Source organism: Lolium perenne, chromosome 4 (genome assembly GCF_019359855.2).
Source record: "Lolium perenne isolate Kyuss_39 chromosome 4, Kyuss_2.0, whole genome shotgun sequence".
Classification (NCBI taxonomy): domain Eukaryota; kingdom Viridiplantae; phylum Streptophyta; class Magnoliopsida; order Poales; family Poaceae; genus Lolium; species Lolium perenne.
The window spans coordinates 395,583,485-395,607,291 of NC_067247.2; the positions used below are offsets into that span (position 1 = coordinate 395,583,485).

Consider the following 23,807-nt stretch of genomic DNA (forward strand, 5'->3'; position numbering starts at 1 on the left):
AGCGCACGGCAAAGCATGGTTGCACGGCAAAGGCCTTTGCCGTGCCACTTGCCCGCGGCGCACGGCAAAGTCCTCTTTGCCGGGCGGCTCGTTGCCGTGCAGTCTTTGCCGTGCAAGCCCGCACGGCAAAGGCGTTGCCGAGCAGATTTTGGCCTTTGCCGTGCGTTTCGGCTGCACGGCAAAGCACTGTTGTGCCGTAGTGACTTAAAGCTAGACACATGTTTATAATTTTAATGCTTTGAGTGGCATCATTGTCCTATACAACTAAATAAAATCTCAGGTCCAAGTGTTAGATCTGCAAACAAAACCTCATCTAACTTAGTGAATCGAAGCATATATAGATTCCTTATATACATCAACAAGTTAATCAATATGTCCAAAGTTCCCATTATAAGAAAAAGCTCATACTACATGGAAAACAACTATAGTTGAATAAGAATAATTGTAACTTGTTGCGAGATCGTGTCCGCAATTGTTGTTTCAAATGACTTGAGACATGCTCATCCTCGTCTATCATAGCTACACTTGAAGGTCGAGAGAAGGGACCATGCTACGGTCACCTCCATCTCGCAGGAGCCAACCTTGAGCGTCCCCCGACTTTTGCCGGCTTGCTCGGGTGTAAAAACCAGGCCATGTCTCCACATATCATTTTCCTTGTTGATACGCAGTGCTTGCGCTGAAATCTTGAGCTTTGGCTTCTTACCCTTTTCCATTTCTGGCCGACGAAGTTCGACGGAGACAACACGACGTGAAAGCTTGACGACCTTGCTACGACCGTCCATTGGTAATCTACCATCTCCAAAAGCGAGCAAGGTGGCTTTCATGTCATCCATACTTGCGGTGTTGGCAGTGAAGATACCTCGAAAACCACGTGGCCAATCGCCATTGATGACTTCCACTCTGATCGTGGCCTCCACGGAGTCCATGATGTGTGCCACAGCCAACTCTAGCTTGCTAAGCTTGCTGGTGGTATTATTACGATGCATCATGTAGGATCTCGATGGGCCATCGTTTCTGTACGCGAGTGCGAGAGAGCTTAAATGTTTATCCTCTAATTTGAGTGCACCTTTCACCTTCAGATCAACCTCGACGTATGTAGGGTCGACGGACAACAAGATAGCGCGAGTGGGGCCTGTTAGTGCAAGGTAAGGATCCTGCATACACACAATACATAATAAGCTTAGCTGAAGAGCATGTCGAGAGACTAGAAATTAGTGTCTATACAAACCTCCTCGGTGATTCTTTGGCAGTTGTCTCTTTCGCGATGGAAGATGATATTACGATTGTGATCCACCACGTCACGGGCGGCGACCATGCCGTACACGTTCAGTGGCCACTGCAAGCCCCCTCTTATCGCCTCGACTTTGATTGAAAAGATCTGCATAGTGTCCCGCTCGTGGACGAAGTCACTGCGGCTACCGCCGGTGAAACACATGGGAGGGATAGACGCTGCAGACGATCACATTTCGCGCAACTTAGTTAGTGATATGAAGGAATTAAAATTTCTGGAGAGAATTACTAGTACTTAATTATGAGGATTGAGGAGGCAATAAGGAGGCGTGAAACGATCGAAGGGTTTACTTGTGTCCTCGTAGGAGCCACACTCGCCGGCGAACATGTTGTTCCAGAAGACGCGGTAGAGATGAGCCTCATAGGCGTTCACGTCAGTGCGGGACTCCTCGGGCTCCGTCTCCCTCTCTTTTTTCCGGCGAGCCCGGAACGCCGCCAGCGCCTCCTCGCCGCACCTCTCCGCCTGCGCTGGCGCTGGCGCCGGCGCAGCCCCGAGCATGGTCTCTGCCGGCGGTACTTCCTGCGCCATACTCGCCTCGGCCTTCACCTTCGTTTTCCGCCGTGCTGTCGTGCTGATCGTCGTCCTTGAAAGGGAAAAATCGACCGATCTACCGATGCCTTCTCTTTGATCTCCTACTATATGGGTTGGCGTGTTGGCTTGCTATAAAATAGCAGATCGAGTCCGTGACCATATCGATCGAGGGGCAATTAAAGTGACACCTAAAAAGAGTCGGACTCGGACGGAAATCATCCTTAGGATCTGTTTATCTGTGCCCCGCGGCCGGCATCCCGTGTCTTTTTTCGATAAAGGATCCCGTGTCTTTGAGCCACAATAACTAGAGCTACTCTTACAAGCCCACCAACGCATTGATCCCATCCACTAGCGCACATGCAGGGCCCTATAACTAGCTAACTTACCTGACTGCCGATCATGACAAAGAGTATGATACCATAACCAAAAACAGCATATATCAAGATTTGAAGCAGGATTTGCATTCTAAATAAATTAATTTATTTAATACACCAATATATCAACTTCCCATGAGTAAGAATTATAAAACGCTTTGTGAGTTGTGGAGATCTCTGAACACGTATGACGGTATGAGCATGGACGAATAAGAAAAAAGGGCAACTGGTCTACCAACACACTGCACCATCCGCCTTCCTGCTCTAGCTTAAATATTCATTTGTTGATTCCCTCTGTTTGAACGGTGCACCTGTGTTTGATGCGTCCTTGGGTGATGTAAATATTCCTTCTGTTGTTATGAACAAAAATGTAGTTGTAGTGTAAGTTGGCATCATCATCTTTGCGCGAACTCCAAACCCGTTCTATGCTATGCCATGCCTCCAGGTTTCATTTGCAATTGAAACGGGAATCAATCCCCATTGCTCTACGAAAAATAGTTTGTTGAAAATCCCTAGTACAAAATAAAAATGGCCAATTTTATGTGGAATGATGAAGAGGGTAATCACCTAGCTAATTTGCCTTCCATTTGCATGAAAAAACATTTTGGGGGTTTGGGAATCCGTAATCTCCAAGATTTAAATATATGCCTTATTGGATCATGGGTCAAGAGATACATTCAGAGTGCGGGAGCACTCTGGAAAAAAAGTCCTAGATGCTAAGTACAAAAAAAATCCAAACATATTGTCTTGCCATGATCTCTCCAACCTTCCAGTTTTTGGAAAGGGGTGATGTGGGCTTTAAAGGCAGTTAAATTTGGTTATAAATGGCATGTAGGTAATGGAAAATCCATAAAATTTTGGGAGGACATCTGGTTTGGGATTTCTCGTCTAGCTACCCAATTTTGGGATTTATATTTTTTATCTAACCAAGAAAATAAAACAATTTTTGAGCTTTCTGTCATGAGATTAGAGAAAATTTTAGAACTTTCACTGAAGATATGATGATTCAGTGGCAAGAAGTTTTGGAAGTTGCTAGATCCATTTCCTTCTCCAATGAAGAGGATAAATTAATTTGGCAATACATTTTTTCTAGGGTTTATTCTTCCAGCTCTTTGTATGCTATCATCAATTTTTAGAGGGATTACCCCTTTATACTTGCCTGCTATTTGGAAGCTTAAAATGTCACCTAGGGTTCATGTTTCCCTCTAGCTATTCTCCCGGAACAAGATTATGACTAGAGATAATCTTAGAGCTAGAGGCATTCCAAAACCTATGAAATGTGAGATGTGCACTGAATTTAAGACTGTACAACATCTCATGTTTGAGTGTATTGTATCTAGAACTCTTTGGAATCTGATAGAAGAGGTTTTTGGCATGCATGTTGCTAATTTTGAATCCATTGTTTCTAAGTGGTTTTGTAACAAGAAATTCATGCATTTTAATGTAGTATCTTATGCTATTCTCTGGGGCTTGTGGTTGAATAAAATAATCTTGTGTTTAACAAGCTTAATTCAATTAATTTGAAAAAGGTTCGTGTCTGGTTTACTTCCTCCTTCGGGATTGGAAGAAACCTTTCAAGGAGCTAGAAAATGAAAAAAAAGTTCAATTGATGGACCCGCTGCTAGCCAGTATGAAAGCTCCTCTCTCCCTCCCTGTGGGGTGAAATGCCCATCCTTCGACTGGATCTCCTCCGGGAACTCGACCAGTGAAGGAAGGGTGACCCTGGCGTATCTCCTGGACAATCCCGGCGATTCTCATAACATTCATGTGCTGATGTGATTTAGAAGGCGCAAAAGGAAAAAAAAAAGATCGTTTCCCAGCACTAGTGGAGAAGAGGCCTTTGGACCCAAGCAAATGACCCACTGCTGAACCAAACCGGGTCCAATGCCCCCATTGGACCCGGTTCGTTTCTGCCCAGGACGACCCCACCCGCTGTTGCCTGTCCTGTAGCGGCCTTTGGACCCGGTTTGTATGACAAACCGGGACCAAAGGTCCACCACGAGGCGCGCCAGGCCGTGTCAGCCTGGGAAGCCTTTAGTCCCTGTTTGTCATAAAAACCGGGTCCAAAGGCCCCCCTCTGGCTATATAACCTTGCCCCTGCCCAAGTGTGAGCCACACTTAGCCATTTTTTCACTACCTTCACAAGAGGGTGTATTGCTCTCCTCTCTTCTTCACATGCACAAGAGGTGTTTGATGAAATGCTTAAGAGGATTTGCCACTTGAGTTTACACAAATCAAGCCACACTTAACTTGCTTTTTTCTTCTTCATCGAGGTTAACAACTTTATCCTTTCCATCTGCAATTGATAAAATGCATGTGTATATATACATCGTGATGTTCTGTAATGGTTTTGATCAGCTTAATTATATCATGCGGATGAATCGGCAATGGATGTACATTGACCGACGGTTTGACGAAGTTCAACTGCGGGCCTGGATAATTTTATGGCCGTGGCGGAGGCAAACAAACATGGTGGCTTCATGTATTGTCCATGTGTGGACTGCAAGAATACCGTAAATTACGCTCGCTCGAGTCTCATTCACAGCCACCTTCTGCGATCCGGTTTCATGCCCGTTACTATTGTTGGACCAAGCACGGAGAAATAGGGGTTATGATGGAAGACAATGACGAAGAGGAAGAGGATGATGACGGTTATCCCAATTTCCCGAATACGATGATCTTGCAGAAGGCAATGAAGACAATGAAGTAGAAGATCAAGAGGCACCAGATGAGCCTTGATGATGATCTTGGCCGGGCCATTGCTGATGCAAGGAGAGAATGTGAAACTGAAAAGGAAAGGTTGGCCTTCGACAAGATGATAGAAGATCACAACAAATTGTTATACCCAACTTGCGAAGATGGCCATAAAAGCTAGGAAGCACACTTGGAATTGTTGCAATGGAAGGCGTAGAACGGTGTCACCGACTCAGGATTTGGAAAGTTGCGACAATAATTAAGAGGAAGCTTCCAAGGGGTAACGAATTGCCCGCCAAGACGTACGAAGCGAAGAAGATTGTCCGCCCTCTAGGATTAGATGTGCAAAAGATACATGCATGCATTAATGACCGCATCCTCTACCGCGATGAGTACGAGAATTTGGATGCATGTCCGGTGTGCACTTGCATTGCGGTATAAGATCGACGAGATGACCCTGGTGATGTTGAGGGCGAGCGCCCCGGGAAGAGGGTTCTGCCAAGGTTATGTGGTATGCTCCTATAATACCACGGCTGAAACGCTTGTTCAGAAATAAAGAGCATGCTAGGTTGTTGCGATGGCACAAAGAAGACCGTAAGAAAGACGTGATGTTGAGGCACCACTGCTGATGGCTCCCAATGGAGAAAAATCGATAGAGAGTTCCCAAACTTTGCACGGGATGCAAGGAACTTACGGTTTGGTCTCGGTACGAGATGGCATGAATCCTTTTGGAGAGCAGAGCTGCAGCCATAGCACCTGGCTTTGTGACTCTTTGTATATATAACCTTCCTCCTTGGTTGTGCATGAAGCGGAAGTTCATTATGATGCCGAGTGCTCATACAAGGCCCGAAGCAACCCGGGAACGACATTGATGTGTACCTGAAGCCATTAGTCGAAGAACTTCTACAGTGTGGTCCCTAGCAGGTGTACGTGTGTGGGACGAGCACAAGCAGGGAGGAATTTGACCTAAGAGCGATGCTTTTCGTAACCATCAATGACTGGCCTGCTCTTGGTAACATTTCAGGACAGTCAAACAAGGGATACAATGCATGCACACACTGTTTACATGAGCTCGAAGGTGATTATTTGGAAAAAGGTCGAGAAGGTCGTGTACAGGGCATCGTCGATTTCTTAGGCTTACCCATCCCGTAAGAAAGAAAGGCAAGCATTACAACGGTGAGGCTGATCACCGGAGGAAGCCTCCCCATCGTGATGGTGTTGATATATTTGGTATGGTCAAGGATCTAGATGTAATATTTGGAAAGGGTCTGGCGGACGGTGCATTCCGAATGACGATGCCGGACACGCGCCCATGTGGAAGAAGAAATCTATATTTTGGGATCTACCCTATTGGGAAGTCTTAGAGGTCCGCTCTTCAATCGATGTGATGCACGTGACGAAGAATCTTTGCGTGAACCTGCTAGGCTTTACGGGTGTGTACGGGAAGACAAAAGATACACCGGAAGCACGGGAGGACCGGCAACGTTGGAAAGACCCCAAAAAGCTGCATGAGAGAGTTAAAGGACGTCATTTATCCAGCTACGCTCTTACAAAAGCAGAGAAGGAAATATTTTTTGAATGTCTTAGCAGTATCAAGGTCCCGTCTGGCTTCTCCTCCAATATAAAGGGAATAATAAATATGGAGAAGAAAACATTCCAGAACTTGAAGTCTCATGACTGTCACGTGATAATGACACATTTGCTTCCGATTGCATTGAGGGTGCTTCTACAGGAAATTGTTCGACTGCCCATTGTGAAGCTATGTGCATTCTTCAATGCAATTTCTCAGAAGGTAATAAATCCAGAAATTCTACCGAGGTTGCAAAATGATGTGGTCCAATGTCTCGTTAGTTTTGAGCTGGTGTTCCCACCATCCTTCTTCAATATTATGACACATCTCCTCGTTCACCTGGTCGATGAGATTTCCATTCTCGGTCCTGTGTTTCTACACAATATGTTCCCCTTCGAGAGGTTCATGGGAGTCTTGAAGAAATATGTTCATAACCGTGCTAGGCCGAAGGAAGCATCTCCAAGGGCTATGGAACAGAGGAGGTCATTGAATTCTGTGTTGACTTTATTCCTGACCTTAAGCCGATTGGTGTTCCTGAATCGCGGCATGAAGGGAGACTAAGTGGAAAAGGCACGCTAGGAAGGAAATCAATGATATGTAGGGACGGGATTTCTTTGACTCAAGCACACTACACAGTCCTACAAAGTTCCACATTGGTGGCTCCGTATATCGGTGACCACAAGAACTTTCTACGCTCCCAGAACCCGGGGCAGTCGAACGATTGGATTAGACGTGAACACATGTCGACTTTCGGCGGTTGGTTGCAAAAACATCTCCTGAATAACGAACATATTGAAGATCAGTTGTACTTGCTGGCCCAGACACCATCTTCGACTGTAGTGACTTTCCAAGGGTACGAGATAAATGGGAATACATTTTACACGATCGCCCAAGATAAAAAGAGCACCAACCAAAACAGTGGTGTCCGCTTTGATGCAATAATGAATGAAGGCCCAAATGACACATATTATGGTTACATAGAGGATATATGGGAACTTGAGTATGGACCTTCTTTTAAGGTCCCTTTGTTTAGGTGCAAATGGGTCAACAAAACAGGAGGCGGGGTTCAGGTAGACAAGTTGTATGGAATGACAACAGTGGATCTCAACAATCTTGGGTATAGAGACGAACCATTCGTCCTAGCCAAGGATGTGGCCCAGGTTTTCTATGTGAAGGATATGTCTACCAAACCAAGAAAAAGGAAACATAAGGAAACAAATACATCAAACGATGAGCCAAAGCGCCACATAGTTCTTTACGGAAAAAGAAACATCGTGGGAGTGGCGGACAAGACAGACATGTCAGAAGATTATAATCAGTGTGATGAAATTCCACGCTTCTGAGTGAACATTGATCCAAGCATCAAGTTAAATGATGAAGATGCTCCATGGTTACGGCCGAAGAAGATTAATTAAATGATGAAGATGCTCCATCATCAAGTTAATTGAAGAATGTTCATGGCACAAATGAGTATGTCAACATGGCAATCAATTTCCCATTTATTTTTGTGTAATCATGTAACTGTATGTAAGATATTAAAAGTGGAGATGCGCCACGGGAGATTTCCCAACCCTTTCCCCAACACCGTTAGATGAGATGTAGTCGTTCGGGGCTTGGCAAGGCGTATCGATGCTCCTTTTATAGGCACGGCACCTCTTCTACTTTGTCTTGTTCCTTCGACAGGGCGTCGTGCGCTACATGCTTTATCTCATCGAGCAGTGCGTCCACCCATGCGTTCTTATCCTGCCGACATCTTTAGTCCCGGTTGTACCCACCAGCCGGGACTAAAGGTTACCCACACGTCCTTATCCCACCGACAGTTTTGTTAGATGACACAAAAAAGGATCTTTAGTCCCGGTTGTACCCACCAGCCGGGACTAAAGGTTACCCCCACGTCCTTATCCCACCGACCTTTTTTGGCGCCACTGCGTTCCCGCCTATTTTTCTTCCCGCGCTTTCCTTGCTTCCCGCCTCCGTCCTCCCGCCATTTTTTCACTATATATATGTTGGCTTGGCCTCCATTTACATATCACATCTAGACTCATATCTGCAAACCTCATCACCAGGTCACATGGCTTCCATCGTATCTCTAACCCTCCGGGAGGCGGAGGCGCTTGCGCGTCGAACTACCCCTGCCCGCCGGGCTACCGCGTCCCTACCGGCTGGTTGCTGAGCGTCGGAGGGTACCGGTCCCTCCTGTCCCTCTAGGTGTGGCGCGCGAGATGGCCATCACGAACCACTACTACTTCGAGCTCACGCCAGAGCAGCGGAGGAATCCCCGATGGCATCCCGACTACAGCCCGACTTGGGAGAGCTTCTTCATCAATCGGCGTGAGAGGGCGCTCGCTGTGCACGAGGAGGGCGGCCCGCCTCCTTCGAACTTCAACGAGGCCGGCCGTCGGCTGTGGTGGCGCGACCGAACTCTCCGGGCGTCATGGCCCACCGTGGCCCCCGCCTGCGCTACCCTCAGTCCCAGCCCACGCGTGCTCTCCCGCCGAGGTTTGACTACCGTGACCCCGATGCCAGCGACGATGATGACGGCGACTACGACGACTACAGTGGCGAGTACTATAGGGCTAGGCACGAGTATGACTGAATGACTCGAACGATCGAATCTGGCCATGTATCTTAATTAATTTTCAGTTGAGCTAGGCACGAGTACTATAGGGCTAGGCACGAGTACTATCTGGCCATGTATCTTAATTAATTTTCAGTTGAGTTCTGTACTTTAATTCCACATGTAATCTGGCGGAAACTTTTCTCATCATCAGCGTACGCCACAACGACTTTATTGAAAATACAATAAAATAGATAAACACCTAGTCTAGTCGATCTACTCGTCGTCGGAGGTTGTCTCGGTCCAAATGTCGTCCCACCGAGGGTCGTTGTCGGCGCGTCGTAAGCGCGCGCCGCCAGCTCCGGGGTGTTGTACGTGCCGAGGGTGAGCCGGAAGCCACCGGCACGCATCTCGGCGTAGAACCTACCGTTCGGCCGCGCTCGGACGCCACGGAAACCGGACGAACGCGACGGCGCGGCGGCATCCCGGCGACGAATGAACGGAGGCGACGGCGACGTGTGGTTCAGCGCGCACGCGGCGCTTTATAGCACGGCGACGCGGCAAGTTTGGCGACAGGTGGCGCGGAAGCGGCGGGCGTGGCACGTGGAAGCGGCGGCGACGGTGGCGCGGGAAGCGGCGGGCGTGGCACGTGGAAGCGGCGGCGACAGTGGCGCGGGGAAGCGGCGGGCGTGGCACGTGGAAGCGGGATCTACACGTCGCACGGCGGTGGCGGCGGGGCGAGGCACGTGGAAGCGGCGGCGACACGTGGCACGGGGAAGGGACACGTGTGGCGGTGGCGGTGGTGGGCAGTACACGGCGGTGGCCCGTACATGGAGGTGACGGTGGTGGCCAGGCGGTGGCGGTGGCGGTGGTGGGCAGTACACGGCGGTGCCGACGGTGGCCGTACACGGCGGTGGCGGTGGTGGGCAGGCGGTGGCGACAGTGGCCACTACACGGCGGTGACGGTGGTGGCCAGGCGGTGGCGGTGGTGGGCAGTACACGGCGGTGCCGACGGTGGCCAGTACACGGCGGTGGCGGTGGTGGGCAGGCGGTGGCGACAGTGGCGGCAGTGGCCACTACACGGCGGTGACGGTGGTGGCCGGCGGTGGCGGTGCGCTGGCTTTTTTTCATTTGAAATAAGGCGGGATTGAAATTTTTAAAAATTTGGCCTTTGGACCGGTTTGTATTACAAACCGGGACTAAAGGCCTTTTGCGCGCGCAGCGAAAACGCAGCAAAAATGGCCTTTAGTCCGGTTTGTATTACAAACCGGGTCCAGTGTTTTGGACCCGGTTTGTAAAACGCACCGGGTCCAAAGGGAAAGTATAAAGCGACACTTCGTCTCCGCGCGGAGATCAATCGCGCGGAGACGACGGAAACGACGCCGCCAGGCTGCCGCCGCTTCACTGCCGCCCACCGCGCCGCCGCCACCGCCGCTTGCCGCCGCCGTGCCGGCGCGCCGTCGCCGTCCGCCGTCCGCACACCGCGCCGCCGCCCACCGCCACGCCCGCGCGCGCGCCGCGGCATTTGTCCGCGCGCCGTCCGCCCGCCGCGCGCTGTCCGCTCGCCGCCGTCCGCCCGCCGCTGTCCGCCGCTGCCGTCGCCGACCGCGCGCCCGCCCGCCGTCCGCCGTGCCGCCCGCCGCGCGCCTCCTCTCCGCCGCGGCGCCAAGGTGAGCCGGCCGGCCACCATTTTTTTTTAAGTTTTAAGATTTTTAGATTTTTGTTTTTATATATGTTAGATTAATTAGTTTAGTGTTAGATAGAAAATTAGTGTTAGATTAATTAGATTTTTGTTTAGTGTTAGATTTTTAGATTTTTGTTTTTATATATGTTAGATTTTTAGATTTTTAGTGTTTAGTGTTAGATTTTTAGATTTTGTTTTTATATATGTTAGATTAATTAGTTTAGTGTTAGATAGAAAATTAGTGTTAGATTAATTAGATTTTTGTTTAGTGTTAGATTTTTAGATTTTTGTTTTTATATATGTTAGATTTTTAGATTTTTAGTGTTTAATTAGTGTTAGATTTTTAGATTTTTGTTTTTATATATGTTAGATTAATTAGTTAGTGTTAGATAGAAAATTAGTTAGTTTGTTAGTGTTAGTGTTAGTGTTAGTTTGTTAGTGTTAGTGTTAATAGTGTTAGAAAATTAGTTAGTTTGTTAGTGTTAGTGTTAGTGAAAAAGTTAGTGTTAGTGTTAGTGAAAAAGTTAGTGTTAGAGTTAGTGTTAGTGAAAAATTAGTTATATAGTTAGTGTTAGTGTTAGTTAGTGAGTATGTAGTGCCACCGCGCCCCCGGCCCAAAATAAAGTATGTAGTGCCGGCGCCCCCCAAACGGTAGTGCCGGCGCCGACTAAGTAGTGAATTTATTTTTTAATTTATGTTAACGTTGGTACATATATATATGATTTGTTTCCGTAGCTACGATGCCGCGACAGCGACAGCCGGCGGGCCGTGGTCTGACTCTCACCGAGGAGATGGAGCAGATGGGGGAGGTCCGGGACTGGGCTCCGCCGGGGTGGCACTGGGAGGTCTTAGCTTCCGGGTCGCGGACCTTGGTGCGGAATCCGGGTCCCGTTGTCGACCCGGATATTCTTTGGTGGAGGTCTTATGGGCCACGGTCGTTTCAGAGGGAGCCGGCCCCGCCGGAGGAGGTAGCTCAGCGCATTGAAGCGGAGGACCAGCACGTTCGCCGTTACATGTACGCGTTAGACAACATGTATAGGACCGGATGGAGCGTTATGCGGGGATCTCATGTTAGCTATGCTCCCGTTGTTGTTCCGTGGCTTTGGGGGCACACCCAGCGCGGCTCAGGACCCGGTCGGCGCCCTCTAGGACCCGGTCTGCGCGGTTGAGTGGTTGTAGTAGTGATTGATATGTATTAGGGTTAAATAAACATGAACCCGATCTATGTATGCATGTAACTGCAGTATCTGCTTTCAGCACTATATTATCGATCCTTAGTTAAGAACTACACATATGTAACTCCATTTTCAGTTTTCTGCATTATCCTTAATTTGATCATATGATGGTTCCTATGTATAGCTTGCAGGTCGTTGTAGAAAGCATGGAGAGAGATGAAATTCAAGAAAATTTCATGGAGGAACTCATAGCAAACGGTACTCTGGATGATCGCGACGACGACGTTATTCCAGATGATGGCGGTGACGATGTCACCGCAACTTATTTGAATGCCTCCGGTGAGGGAGCGGAGGATATTGAGGAAGAAGATCCTAGTGGCGCCGGTGAGGAACAAGATCATCATAATGGCTCCCGAACTGTAGTTATCACCGAGGTATATAAATTAATTAAGCCGCTGTTGATCGACTAGATGCATTAACTAATGAAATTGTACTGACTATGAACTATTTCTTTTTAGCCCTCCGGATCGAGCACTTCTTCTGTAAAGTCGAGGAAGCGAGGCCCGGCCAAAAAGTTGGATGACGGTGTTAGGCACGACATCACCCACATCGAGAATGATGGTAAACCGATTGCTCCAGAGAAAGGTGCAAAGGCATTTATAGCTCAATGCGGAGTGCTTGTTAGGGACCACGTCCCGATCACCGTTCGAGAATGGCACAAGCCGAAGGGACTAGTGCTGTCTGCAGAGGAAGAAGCTCAAGGTCTTTATATCGATGATGTAGCCAAAAACAGCATTATGAACAAGCTCATGGCACATTTCAACATAGTACCCGAAGAGGGGGGTGACGCTGAGAAGGCCAAGATGGAGCAGGCCCTCCGCGAGTTTGGCAAGAAGAAGATGGCCGAACTATTCAAGAGCCACAAGAAAAGATTGCGCCGCCTTATCAAGTTAAAGAAGACTCGGACAGTGAGAAGGTAAAAAGTCAGCAGGACGAATTCGTGAAGTACGACACGGAGTCGAAGAATTTTTGAGAAGGTCGGAAATAAATAAGGCAAATGCTGCGTTGAAGCTATATCACCAAATTCTGGGTCCAGGTGGATACGGGGCTAACCGTCCTAAGTGGGAGGCAGTGAGGCGGAACCGACCGATAAAGGGATCAGATTAGGGACACACGGTTGGATCGAACGGTGCAAGGAGTGGTTCTACGGGATTGGGGGAACGTTGGATCCAGAAACAGGGAAGTGCATCTATAAGAAAGCTCATCGAAGGTTCCCATTGATGCCCTGGAAAAGGCACATAGGGACGTGGAGGCGGGGTTGTTCCAGCCCGAAAGAGAGAACGATGAGCTGACACGCGCCCTTGGGAACAAAGAACACGGCGGACGAACACGAGGCACAGCAGGCTCCGTTCCGTGGAAGTATGGCTTTCTGCGGAAAGGAAGAGATTTCACGATAAAAGCCATGAGAGGAGGAAGGCAAGGGAAACAGACCGCTGGCTAACTTAGAGGAGGGTATGAGCACCATGCAAGCCCAATTAACCATGGTAACCCAAGTACTTACATCTCAGATGGCTCGGGGGCAGGTTGTAGATCCTGCACTGCTCAATGCCCTCGCCCGCTGCAATCTCAACCACACCGGAAAAGCAGCGTGGCTTCCTCTCGGCAGGTGGATAATGATGATGCTGATGACCAGGTGGTCGAGCCTCCTCGCTACCCCCCCGTGGATGATCTCACTGAGAGCCGTCCTTGTGAGCTGCATGTTAAAGTTTTCAACCTATCCTTCAAGGCGGCGGTCGGCATCCTCTTACCTACAAGGTCTTACCATTGCCGTCCGGTCCAAGACGACTTTGCTGTTGTGATGGTGGATGAAGTGTTGAGAGAGTATGAGGGGTTGCTGCTTGAGCACCCTGCAGGTGAAGATGGGGAAATCAAAGAACTGGGAGAAGCCCGTAGAACCACCGTGCAATGGCGGAAGGAGAACATTGTGTTTCCAGGTGAGAAGCCAACAAGCGAGGCCACCTCCGCCTCCTCCGCCACCTCAGTCTCCTCCGCGTGATGATTCTCCTCTGCGCGATGATGATTCCCCTATCCATGACCAGTCTCCTCCGCGTGAAAATACTCCGCCGCCTCCTCCTCCTCGTCAGGAGACTCCGCCGCTTCCACCTAAGCAAAAGAGGAAGCGGTCCGCGGCACCTCCTACAGCTCGAAGAGATCATCAACTCCAATGAGGGAACAGACTCCAGAGTTGTTGCCACATGAGCAGACTGAAGAGCAAAAGGCGTTTCTTGCAACTGCGCCGAAGAAGATGTTTATTCCACCGCAGACAGTGAAGCACTTTGCCGAGACGAGAATGAAGAGACCTGAGCCGAGAGCTGATTATGACCGCTCTCTTGGACAGATCCTCTAGAGCGATGAAAGAAGCAAAAAGTCGCCCAGCTTGGACAGCGGGACATTCAGGCCGCACCCCACTTCATCGTGGAGCCATATCATGATCCAGAGACGGCATCGATGATCGAACGGGCGGCTAGAGCTCGGGGAGCATCAGTTGAGTACGAAGATTACTATCCAACGGCTCAAATGGTAAACAAGTATAGATACGGATCTGATCTCGTCAAACCTGGCGAGCTCGCGCCTAGGGACTCGGATGCGAAGGTTGCATGACTGGTACACGAAAGCCTGTCGAAGATGTGAAAGCTACATCACGGTGTATCTTAGAGATGAGCATTACTTCCGGGGAAGACGAGATAAACCTTGAGTTAGAAGAACTGTTTCGATTATTCAATCAAGACGCCCTCGACAAAGCTGTCATCGATTGCTACGTTTGTAAGTGATTTATTTGTGTAATTAAGTTTGTAGCTCATTCATTTGCACTAACAATTATCCTCATTATATTCTTTGTGTACGCTATACATTTAATTATGCAGAATGAAGAAGCTGGAATACAAAAGAGGCAAGCTCCTACCGCTGGGGTTCATAGACCCAAACACAGTTCATGAAGTTACGGTTCGACGGTACCCCAAGGACACAGAGGACAACATCGTAATGTTTTTAGAGAAGCAATCAGACAAAGAGGATATATTCTTTCCCTACAACTTTAAGTGAGTGTTATATATAACATACATTATGCTTGTGCACCTTCCACTTTATTCTCGTAATCATTAAGCTATGCTTGTGCAGTTTCCACTTTATTCTCCTAATCATTGATCTTCACCTTGGAGTCGTAAACGTTATGGACTCGAAACGTAAAGAATATGCGGAATGGGCGGACATGGCTGCCATCCTCCAGAGGTAGTTTCAATCAATTTCGTATTGGCATCTTCATCTGCTCTAATTCGAAGATATCATCAACTAATCAATTACTCATTTACTCATTATTTTTTATCGGGCAGGGCTTGGAAACGGTTCATCAATACTGTTCCGGGTGAATGGAAACCGGAGCTTACATTTAGAGATTACCCTGTAAGTAGTACTATATATATAGCTATGTCCGTGAAACTTTATATATGATATTTACTTTCAATACGATGCTTGATTATTAGTTTGATCGAACTATTTTTTCGTAAAGTGTATGAGGCAGGAAAAAGGGAATAACTTATGTGGATACTACGTCTGCACCTTCATGCGTGACATGTCCTGTCCCAAGGGTGGGGATGCCCAAATACACCACACTCGTGTACGATAACAAATTTTCACAATTAATCTTAATTAGTACCATCTATTGTATTGAGTTCCATTCATATATTGATCTCCTTTTTTAAATATAGATGACACGCCTGCGGGACACTCTCATAACAGCGGATCAAATAAAAGCAATTCAAGAGGAAATCGCGGGATTCTTTATTACCGAGGTCCTTACCCCAGGTGGAGAGCACTATCGGAAGATCGTGACGTCGGACGATATTCGTTCAGGAAAAGTTGTATTGTAAATATGCATGCATTACGTGTACTGTGTTGACTATGTCGTGTACTGTTGACGATGTCTATATATATTCATGACGATTTTTTGTGGTTTCTTGAATGATATATATATGCATTGCTGAAACTCTGCCGCGGCAAGGGAAACAGACTGTTTCTCTGCCGCGGCAGAGAAACGCTGGTACAGCCGAAATCTGTGCCGCGGCAGAGAAATAGCAATTCTCTGCCGCGGCAGAGAAACATAGGCCCGGTTCGTACCACGAACCGGGACCAAAGCCCTTCCACCGCGAGCTCCCTGGCCGCACCACGTGTCGAGGCCTTTAGGCCCGGTTTATGTTTGAACCGGGACTAAAGGGTACCCCCTTTAGTCCCGCCTTGTTGGTCCCGGTTCGGGAACCGGGTCTAAAGGCCCAAATGGACCGGGCCTATTGCCCCGTTTTCCACTAGTGCAGGAGTCGTCTGTGAGGGAGGAACCCAACAGAAGCTGAGGATGTCTTGGTTTTCATGTGTCTGGCACCTTATTCTAAAACTTTGATATTGTTTATCTTTTTGGGCTGCTGGTATTTCGGGAACAGTTGGGATGGCAGCTGTTTCCCCAGCGATAAACATGCAGATCAATGTATTTCGTTTTATGTTTCCCTATTGTTTTTTTTTCCTTTTTTTAGCAAACTGGAAAACTCTGTATGGCTTCTTTTCTATGAAATGGAGCTGCAAAGTGATCCATGTTGATCTAAAACAAATACACGTGCATATACTTATTTGACGCCATATTCCTAGTGGTTAATCGTAAAGTTTTCATTTGCTCACAAAACATACTTTTTGTACAAGAAAATTGCAAGGACGAGTACAAGTAATAAGATATATACCACTACTTAGCAAAGGTGCCAGCAAAACCTTATTCCAAGTTCTTTTGCTCCTTTTAGTTGAACGATTCGGGATGGTTTTCGCTCTGGTTTTTTATTGAAATTGTAATGCAGCTCAGGCTGTGTTTTGACTTAGCTCTATTAATTGTGGCACGCTGTAGGCAAAGAAGACTTTGATTAGGCATTAATATATCAATTAATAGTTAGTTAGTATAAGAGAGCATCTACCATATTGAAAGCTAAGCATCTCCATGATCACCGGCCATGCACGCTACCTACCTGCCCGACCCCCACACACACACTCTCTCTCTCCTGTCCGGCCAGTACATCCGTTGCTGGTAAGATGAGCTAAGCATCCGTTATAAAAAAGAGCTCATTTAATTTTTTTCTCGAAACAGATTTCTAAATCTCAAACAGAGAAAGAAAAAGGGTTAAGGAGGGAACCGAAACCACAACCAGCTCAAGCACAAGCACATCACCCAAAGATTGGTGGACGCCGGTCAGCGTCTATATTTATATTTTTAATAATAAATGTTTTATTACCTTAAAGTTCTAAGCATTACATTCGGTATCTGTATAAGTAGGATGCCGCTCAAGTCTAGTCGCGCTTTACAAGTAATCCTCTTTCTAAAGGGATTGATCTAGCAATAGTAACTAAGCTAAAGCATTCCAAATAACAAAACAGCTAGAGCAGGGTAAATTATCTTACTAATCAAACAGTAGCGAGGTCAACTTGATCTAAGCGATAGTATCAATGTGTGCATGATGATACGATAGTATCAATGTATGCATGACGTGGACAGCCAACTGCCGGATCCCCTCCATGCATCGTCGGTGGAGAACAGATTTCCATTACAGAGACGACATGCATTATGCAGAACAGATTTCCATTACAGATAAATTAGGTCGTGCACGTTCTCCAACTCTCGGGGCACTATACCATTAGGATTAATGGCGAGCGAGCGCGCGGCGGAGCACCGGGGCGAGGAGGCTGGGGGCGCTGAGGTGAGGCAGGTCCCCCTCGGTGGGCAGGAGCTCGACGGTGGTGTGGCCGCCGAGGTGGGCCTTGAGGTAGGCAGCGACGATGGCCGGGATGGAGATGTCGTGGGCCGTCTGCACGACGACGCACGGCGCCTTCACCATGCCGAGCACGCCGCGCGCGGAGGTCGGTCTTGAACACGCTCCGGCAGACGTGCAGGGAGATGTCGGGGCGTACGTTGAAGAGCGTGCGGCTGAACTCCTGCACCGCCTCCGGCACATCCGCGCCCACCGCCAGCGGCGCGTACCCCGTTGCCCACGCCATGTAGTTGGCCGACATCGCGTCGAACACCTCCTGGACCTCCTCCGCCTCGAACCCGCCGTGGTAGTCGCCGTCGTTCTGGAAACAGGGCGAGCAGCCGATGAGGACGAGCTTGGCGAAGAGCTCGGGGCGGCGGATGGAGGCGAGGATGCCGATCATGGCGGAAACGGAGTGGCCCACCAGTGCGCATCGCGGGATGGTGAGCGCGTCCAGGATGGAGAGCAGGTCGTCCACGTAGGCGTCCAGCCCGTTGTAGCGGCCGAAGTCGAAGTGGTCCGGGTTGACGCTGCCGGCGCAGGCCAGGTCGTAGAGCACCACGCGGTGGTCGCGGGTGAGGTACGGCAGCACCCGGCTCCACACCGACTGGTCCGTGCCCAAGCCGTGCGACAGCACCACCACACGCTCGCCGCTGCCCACCACCCGCACATTCAGGATCTGCAACAGCTTCACCGCTAGGTGGCGGCGCTCCTACCATCTTCTTCAAGCCGCTAGCTGCTGGGGCTGAGCCTGTGCGTCGGGTGGGTCGACAATTAGGATGGGTTCCAGCAGCAGCGGATACCACTGCAGCCACTTTTCGAGAATGAGAATGTTATATATGCGAGTTGTAGGATGCATGTTGCAATGCAAATAAAAAATGGAGAGCTCTCACTACGGGAGAATTGTTGTACGCCGACGGCCAAGCGATGTGCCGACGGCCAAATGTCGGGGCCGTCGGCACAGGAGCCTCCGGAACGCGGCGACAAGGATGGCCGTCGGCGTTAAATTGGCCGTCGGTACAGGCTGGAGGTGCCGACGGTCACCGTCGGCACAGTTCTGGCCGTCGGCACAGGACCAGCCTGGCCGTCGGTACAACATTTTTTTCCTTTTTTTTTCACTACAGACCTGTGCCGACGGTTATACCGTCGGCAGAGCTTTTTTCTATTTCTCCACGGCAGTCTTCAAAAAAGCATAACTAAATCATTTTAATGGAGAAAAATAAGTATAATATATCAAATTTTGCAGAAAAACAAGATCTATCATACAAAAATATCAAAAATGAAATACTTCAAATACCTAAACAAATCTTCTTAGAAATGAGCTATAATGTTCGAGATTTCATGGCTTTCACACACGCCAAAAATAAAAACATGGTCGTCCGTGGGTCGGATTAGAAATCCGCGTATGGGGTATTGCTTACCATCCTAGGGCCCACACATGTGCCAAATATGACCTCGTTTCGGCAAACTATGCCTTTCCGAGCCTGTTTCCCAACTCATTTCCCCTGAAATCCATAGAACTCCGGACGTGATAGCCCTTTTCGCGAAGAGTTTTTATAAAAAAATTGCCAGATCCTAGTTTTGACAAACAGAACAGTTACTATGGCATATAAAATGACGCCGCGCGGCTCCGTGGGATTTTTTGACTTCTTTCAAATTGCCATCTGGCCAAAACAGGGCCCCAGGACATGCGGTATCGCCGTACCGGGTGTGCGGGTGCACCCATTCGTGAACAAACTAAACGGGCAAAAATTAGCACATATAATGATGCGTGGTAGAACTAAAAATATTTTTTCCGGAATTTCTGGAGCGACGAATAGTTGAGCCCTAGTTCAAATCCGGTCAGTTTCCAGCGGATTCGGCGGGACACCACCGGAAGCCACATGGTTTCCAAAAAAGCTAACGCGTGCACATATCATGTGATAGGTGGTGCGTAGGTGGTCTACTATCATCACACGGAGGTTTCACGTCATACTAAAATACGTCTCATGTAGTTGCTTCACAAATTAAAACCGTTTGGGCACGCTAAAAATGAAAAGATGGTCGCCCGTGGTTCGGATTAGAAATCCGCACCTGGGGACTTTCTTCCCATCCTAGGGACCACACACGTACCAAATATGATATCGTTTCAGCAAACTATGTCATGCCGAGATCGTTTCCCACCTCATTTCACCTAAAATCCATATAACTCCGGACGTGATAGCCCTTTTCGTGAAGGGGTTTTCAAAAATGAAAAGATGGTCGCTCGTGGGTCGGATCTAATGCTCATGATTTTTGGGTAAATTAAGTTTGTAGGTTCAAAATATGATATGGATGTCATATTTGTATTCCTCTCATTTTTCTGATCAATTTAGACATATTATTTGCCAAATTCGCATTTACTGATCATATTAATTATTCCATATTAAATAAAAAAGACAAAAATAAAATTATTTAATTGTTTTCCAAATTCTATATTATTATTATTTATATATATTCATTTTTTTACTTAAGTGGTTGTTTTGAATTCAAAAATATAGAGGTGTGGCATCACGGTCAAAGGGTTAATATGATTGATATGGTAGTATTAACAACAAGGTATCATTTCATTCATGGAAGCTCATCCGAATAGAACCAAGAAGTTAAGCGTGCTGGGTTAGGAGTAGTGTGAGGATGGGTGACCAACTGGGAAGTTTGACTACAAGTGCAATTTGACCTAAGATTAGGTGTAGTAAGTGTGATTGTGAAAGATTAACAAGTAAAAAAAGAATAAGAAGAAAATTAGAAAAAAAATTCAAAAAACATAATTTGAAATTTTTTGGAAAATAAATTTGAAAATTTTGAAATACTGTGCCGACGGTTCAACAATCTATGCCGACGGCCAGTCTGTACCGACGGTGATCGGGCAGTCCCCGACCAGAACTATGCCGACGATGCTATGCCGACGGTCACCGTCGGCACATCCTGTGCCGACGGCCTTCCTTGCTGTGCCGACGGCTGGCGGCCGTCGGCAGACTGCGGCTCTCCCGTAGTGGCTAGAAATCCTCCGGAGGCACCCAGCCTCCCAGCCTCCTGCTTCACTGACCGACACGTGTCCGCTTTTAAGCAAAACTAGCACATAGGCCCTCGCAAATGCGAGGGCATCAACTTTAGTACTTTAAGTTTATTTATTATTTTTTCTTGATTATACAATCTCTTTTCGTCTCATTTACTTCCTTGGTCATTGAAAACACATGATTTTTAGATATGGATATATTCCTAAATGCTTCAGTTCGAGACTATTATATTGCCCATGATTTTATTTCTAAGAAATAAAAATAATTATGATACAATAATTTGACGAAAATAATTTATTATTTTACCATGAAATATCTTGACCTTGTTGATCATAATTCATATAGTCATATCGAGCATGTCTGCCGGATAGCTGGAAATAATCAGTTACTGAAGCCCGCTGTGTCAAGCTAGGTATGCAAATATACACAATGGAATGTCCATCCTCATAGACTTAGTACATGTAAGAACAACATTATGTGTTAACCTATTTCGGTCATTGGCTATGGTCTACCTAGGTACTTACATACATGATAGAATCGTCTGATCGTCAAGCTAGATACATACACGCGAGAGGACATCACCTGTGGACAGACTGGGTACCAATAAGAACATATTTTGTGAGAGGATGAGAGATAGGTAAAATAGTGCGATCAATATGTACATATTCAAATATTCTTGTAGAAGGAAATAAAATCATGTCATACAACCAACAAAAAATACAAACATTTGAAATCGTTGGGTACTTCTTTAAGAAATATTTGAATTCCTATTCACGTCTACTGACTTGCTGAAGTTTATTTTGTTTACAACCTTGTAAGATTAGTAGAAGGAAAAAAGAATCCATGCTATACAATCAAATTATTTGAGAAACGTTTGAATAGTTGACTCACTTCTTCGAGAAATGTTTGAATTTATGTTCACAGCTCCAAATTATTTTATACAACCAAATTTTTTTGTCAAACGATTTGAATCGGGAACTAATTAACTTCTTTGAGAAAAGTTTAAATTTCTGTTCATATCTACTGACTCTCTGAGGTTTATTTTGTTTACTGTCATTTAAGATTAGTAGAAGGAAAAAAGTTCACATGTTATACAACCAATTTTTTTGAAAAACGTTTGAATCGCTGACTAACTTCATTGAGAAACGTTTGAATTTATGTTCGCAGGTGCTGACTCGCTGAGGTTTATTTTGTTTTACAACTATTTGACATCCGGTTTTCTTGCATAAAGATATATACTATATAACTTTCGTGGTGGCACACACAACTTAGTTCACACGTTATAAAACCATTTAAAAGAACATTTGAATCGCTGACTTAGTTCTTTGGGAAACGTTTAAATTTATGTTCGTAGGTGCTAACTCGCTGAGGTTTATTTTGTTGACAACTATTTGAGGTCAGATTTGTTTACGTAAAGATACTATATAACTTTCCTAGTGGCACACAACTTAAATAGGCAAGTATATTTGTTGGGTTGGTTTCTTCTTGTGCACGTGTATCTTGCCTAGGTATGTAAATTATCAATTAGTTAACAGTATAACTCAACCATCTAGGAGGCATCACAGCGATTTCTCTCCGTGCCATTGGATCTGACTTAGCAACGCTCCTGATCATTCTCGTTTCGTTCGTGAATTCGCGCCAACTGGGCCACCTACGTTTAAGGACTGCTATTCTGCAGGTCGATTTAGGCAATTCCTAATTGTTTGGGCTGCGAGAATTTCAAATGGGCTGCCTGCAGGCCTTCTCTTGTTTCCTTCCGCACCGGAGGTGTCGATACCACCAGAGGTTTCCTTTCCTCTCCCAATGTCCCGCTGTCGTTTACCCTTCGCCTCCCACGCCGATGAAGGCATCTTGCTCCGCGTGCGATCGACGCCAGCTTGACGCGACCACAGCCGCCGTTGAGAGAGGGATATGGAGGAGTGCTTTCTATTGCGACCTGGGGCTTTTGCACAGCGGCGGCGGCGGCGCTGTAGCCGTCCTGTCCCACACGATCTGTACGGGACGGCCAACACTCCGGCAGCCACAGAATTCTTTGAGCGACCCCACTCCTCCTGCGCCAAGTTTAGATGCCTCCGGGTTACGAATTCCCAGAGTACGATCTTCCAACGCCTTGCAGATTTTGATAAGTATTCTCATTCATCATTATATCCTTTTGGTAACACTCAGGTCCTGCCTCGATTCATTATGAGATTTTGCTTAGTTGATGTTTATGGTTGTATTCCTAGCCTGCCAGTATGATTCTGTGCTGCTTGTGTGCTGAATCCAAGGGGGAAGTGAGTTTCTATTTTCAAATCCATCCAGAACAGTTATGATAACTTTTTTGCATCTTCCCGCATGATGATATGTTTATTGTAGGTGTATATCCCGAAGAGTATTAAGCATGTATGAGGAAACCACATGAAGAGGACACATTGGTCCTTCACCACTCTCACCTAAACCTTTCTCTGTTCGCATGTAATATTTTATGTCCATATGTCTTTCAAGATTTGCAAAATCTGTGTCCTGGCGGTTGGAACAATCAATGTACATCAGCAGTGATCATCACTTAATGGCTATGCTACTGCAGACACAAAAAAGAGCGTCACAGAAGATGCACATTTGCATGGTTTGAGGTGAATCATAGTGTGTTCTATTGTTGGAGTGAACTTTGCTAGGTTCCCGATTAACCTGACATGAGGATATTCTGGGGCTTGGTTGAATAATTTTTTGTGTGTATAGTTCAGTTATCATAGATAAGTTTCTTGTAGTAGTGTAATATTGTAATGATAACTTAGTCTTTTTACTGCAGAAACTTGCTGGATTGCTTATACATTTTCTCTAATAATTTTTTTTTCCAAGCGATCCCCGAAGGATCGAATTTTCATTACCATGGAGATAACGAAAATACAACAGCACCCAGATATGTCTCAGAAAGAAAAAAGCAAAAGGAGAGAGAGGGGGAGGATCGTCGCCTAATGCTAACGTTCAGAACGATTATAACAGAGCATTAGGCGACAACTGGTGTTTAATTTATTCTTGCAACAACTGGTGTTTAATCCATACTTGCAACAACTGGTGTTTAA

General features: G+C 46.8%; 1 protein-coding gene, 1 long non-coding RNA gene and 1 pseudogene across 2 annotated transcripts; 1 reads left to right on the forward strand and 2 right to left on the reverse strand.

Annotated features, from left to right (window-relative positions):
- Positions 1-412: 412 nt before the first annotated feature.
- Positions 413-1,447, reverse strand: LOC127349335 (uncharacterized). Its single transcript, XM_051375068.1, has 2 exons — positions 1,229-1,447; positions 413-1,154 (listed from the first exon to the last, which is right to left on the reverse strand). The coding sequence occupies exons 1-2, from the start codon at positions 1,433-1,435 to the stop codon at positions 501-503; spliced, it is 861 nt and encodes a 286-aa protein (XP_051231028.1). The 5' UTR covers positions 1,436-1,447; the 3' UTR covers positions 413-500.
- Positions 1,448-15,263: 13,816 nt separating this feature from the next.
- On the forward strand, positions 15,264-15,912 carry LOC127349334 (uncharacterized). The gene is made up of 3 exons (XR_007880203.2): positions 15,264-15,335; positions 15,442-15,549; positions 15,641-15,912. It is a non-coding gene; the product is annotated as an uncharacterized lncRNA (long non-coding RNA).
- A 1,416-nt stretch (positions 15,913-17,328) lies between these two features.
- Positions 17,329-19,226, reverse strand: LOC127348263 (strigolactone esterase D14-like; annotated as a pseudogene).
- Between the last annotated feature and the right edge of the window lie 4,581 nt (positions 19,227-23,807).

Excerpts from the sequence above, each read along its gene's own strand:
- LOC127349335 (XM_051375068.1), bottom strand. The coding sequence starts at position 1,435 with ATGTGTTTCACCGGCGGTAGCCGCAGTGACTTCGTCCACGAGCGGGAC. Across the intron at positions 1,155-1,228 it reads GCCAAAGAATCACCGAGGAG|GATCCTTACCTTGCACTAAC; the intron begins GTTTGTATAGAC and ends GTGTGTATGCAG.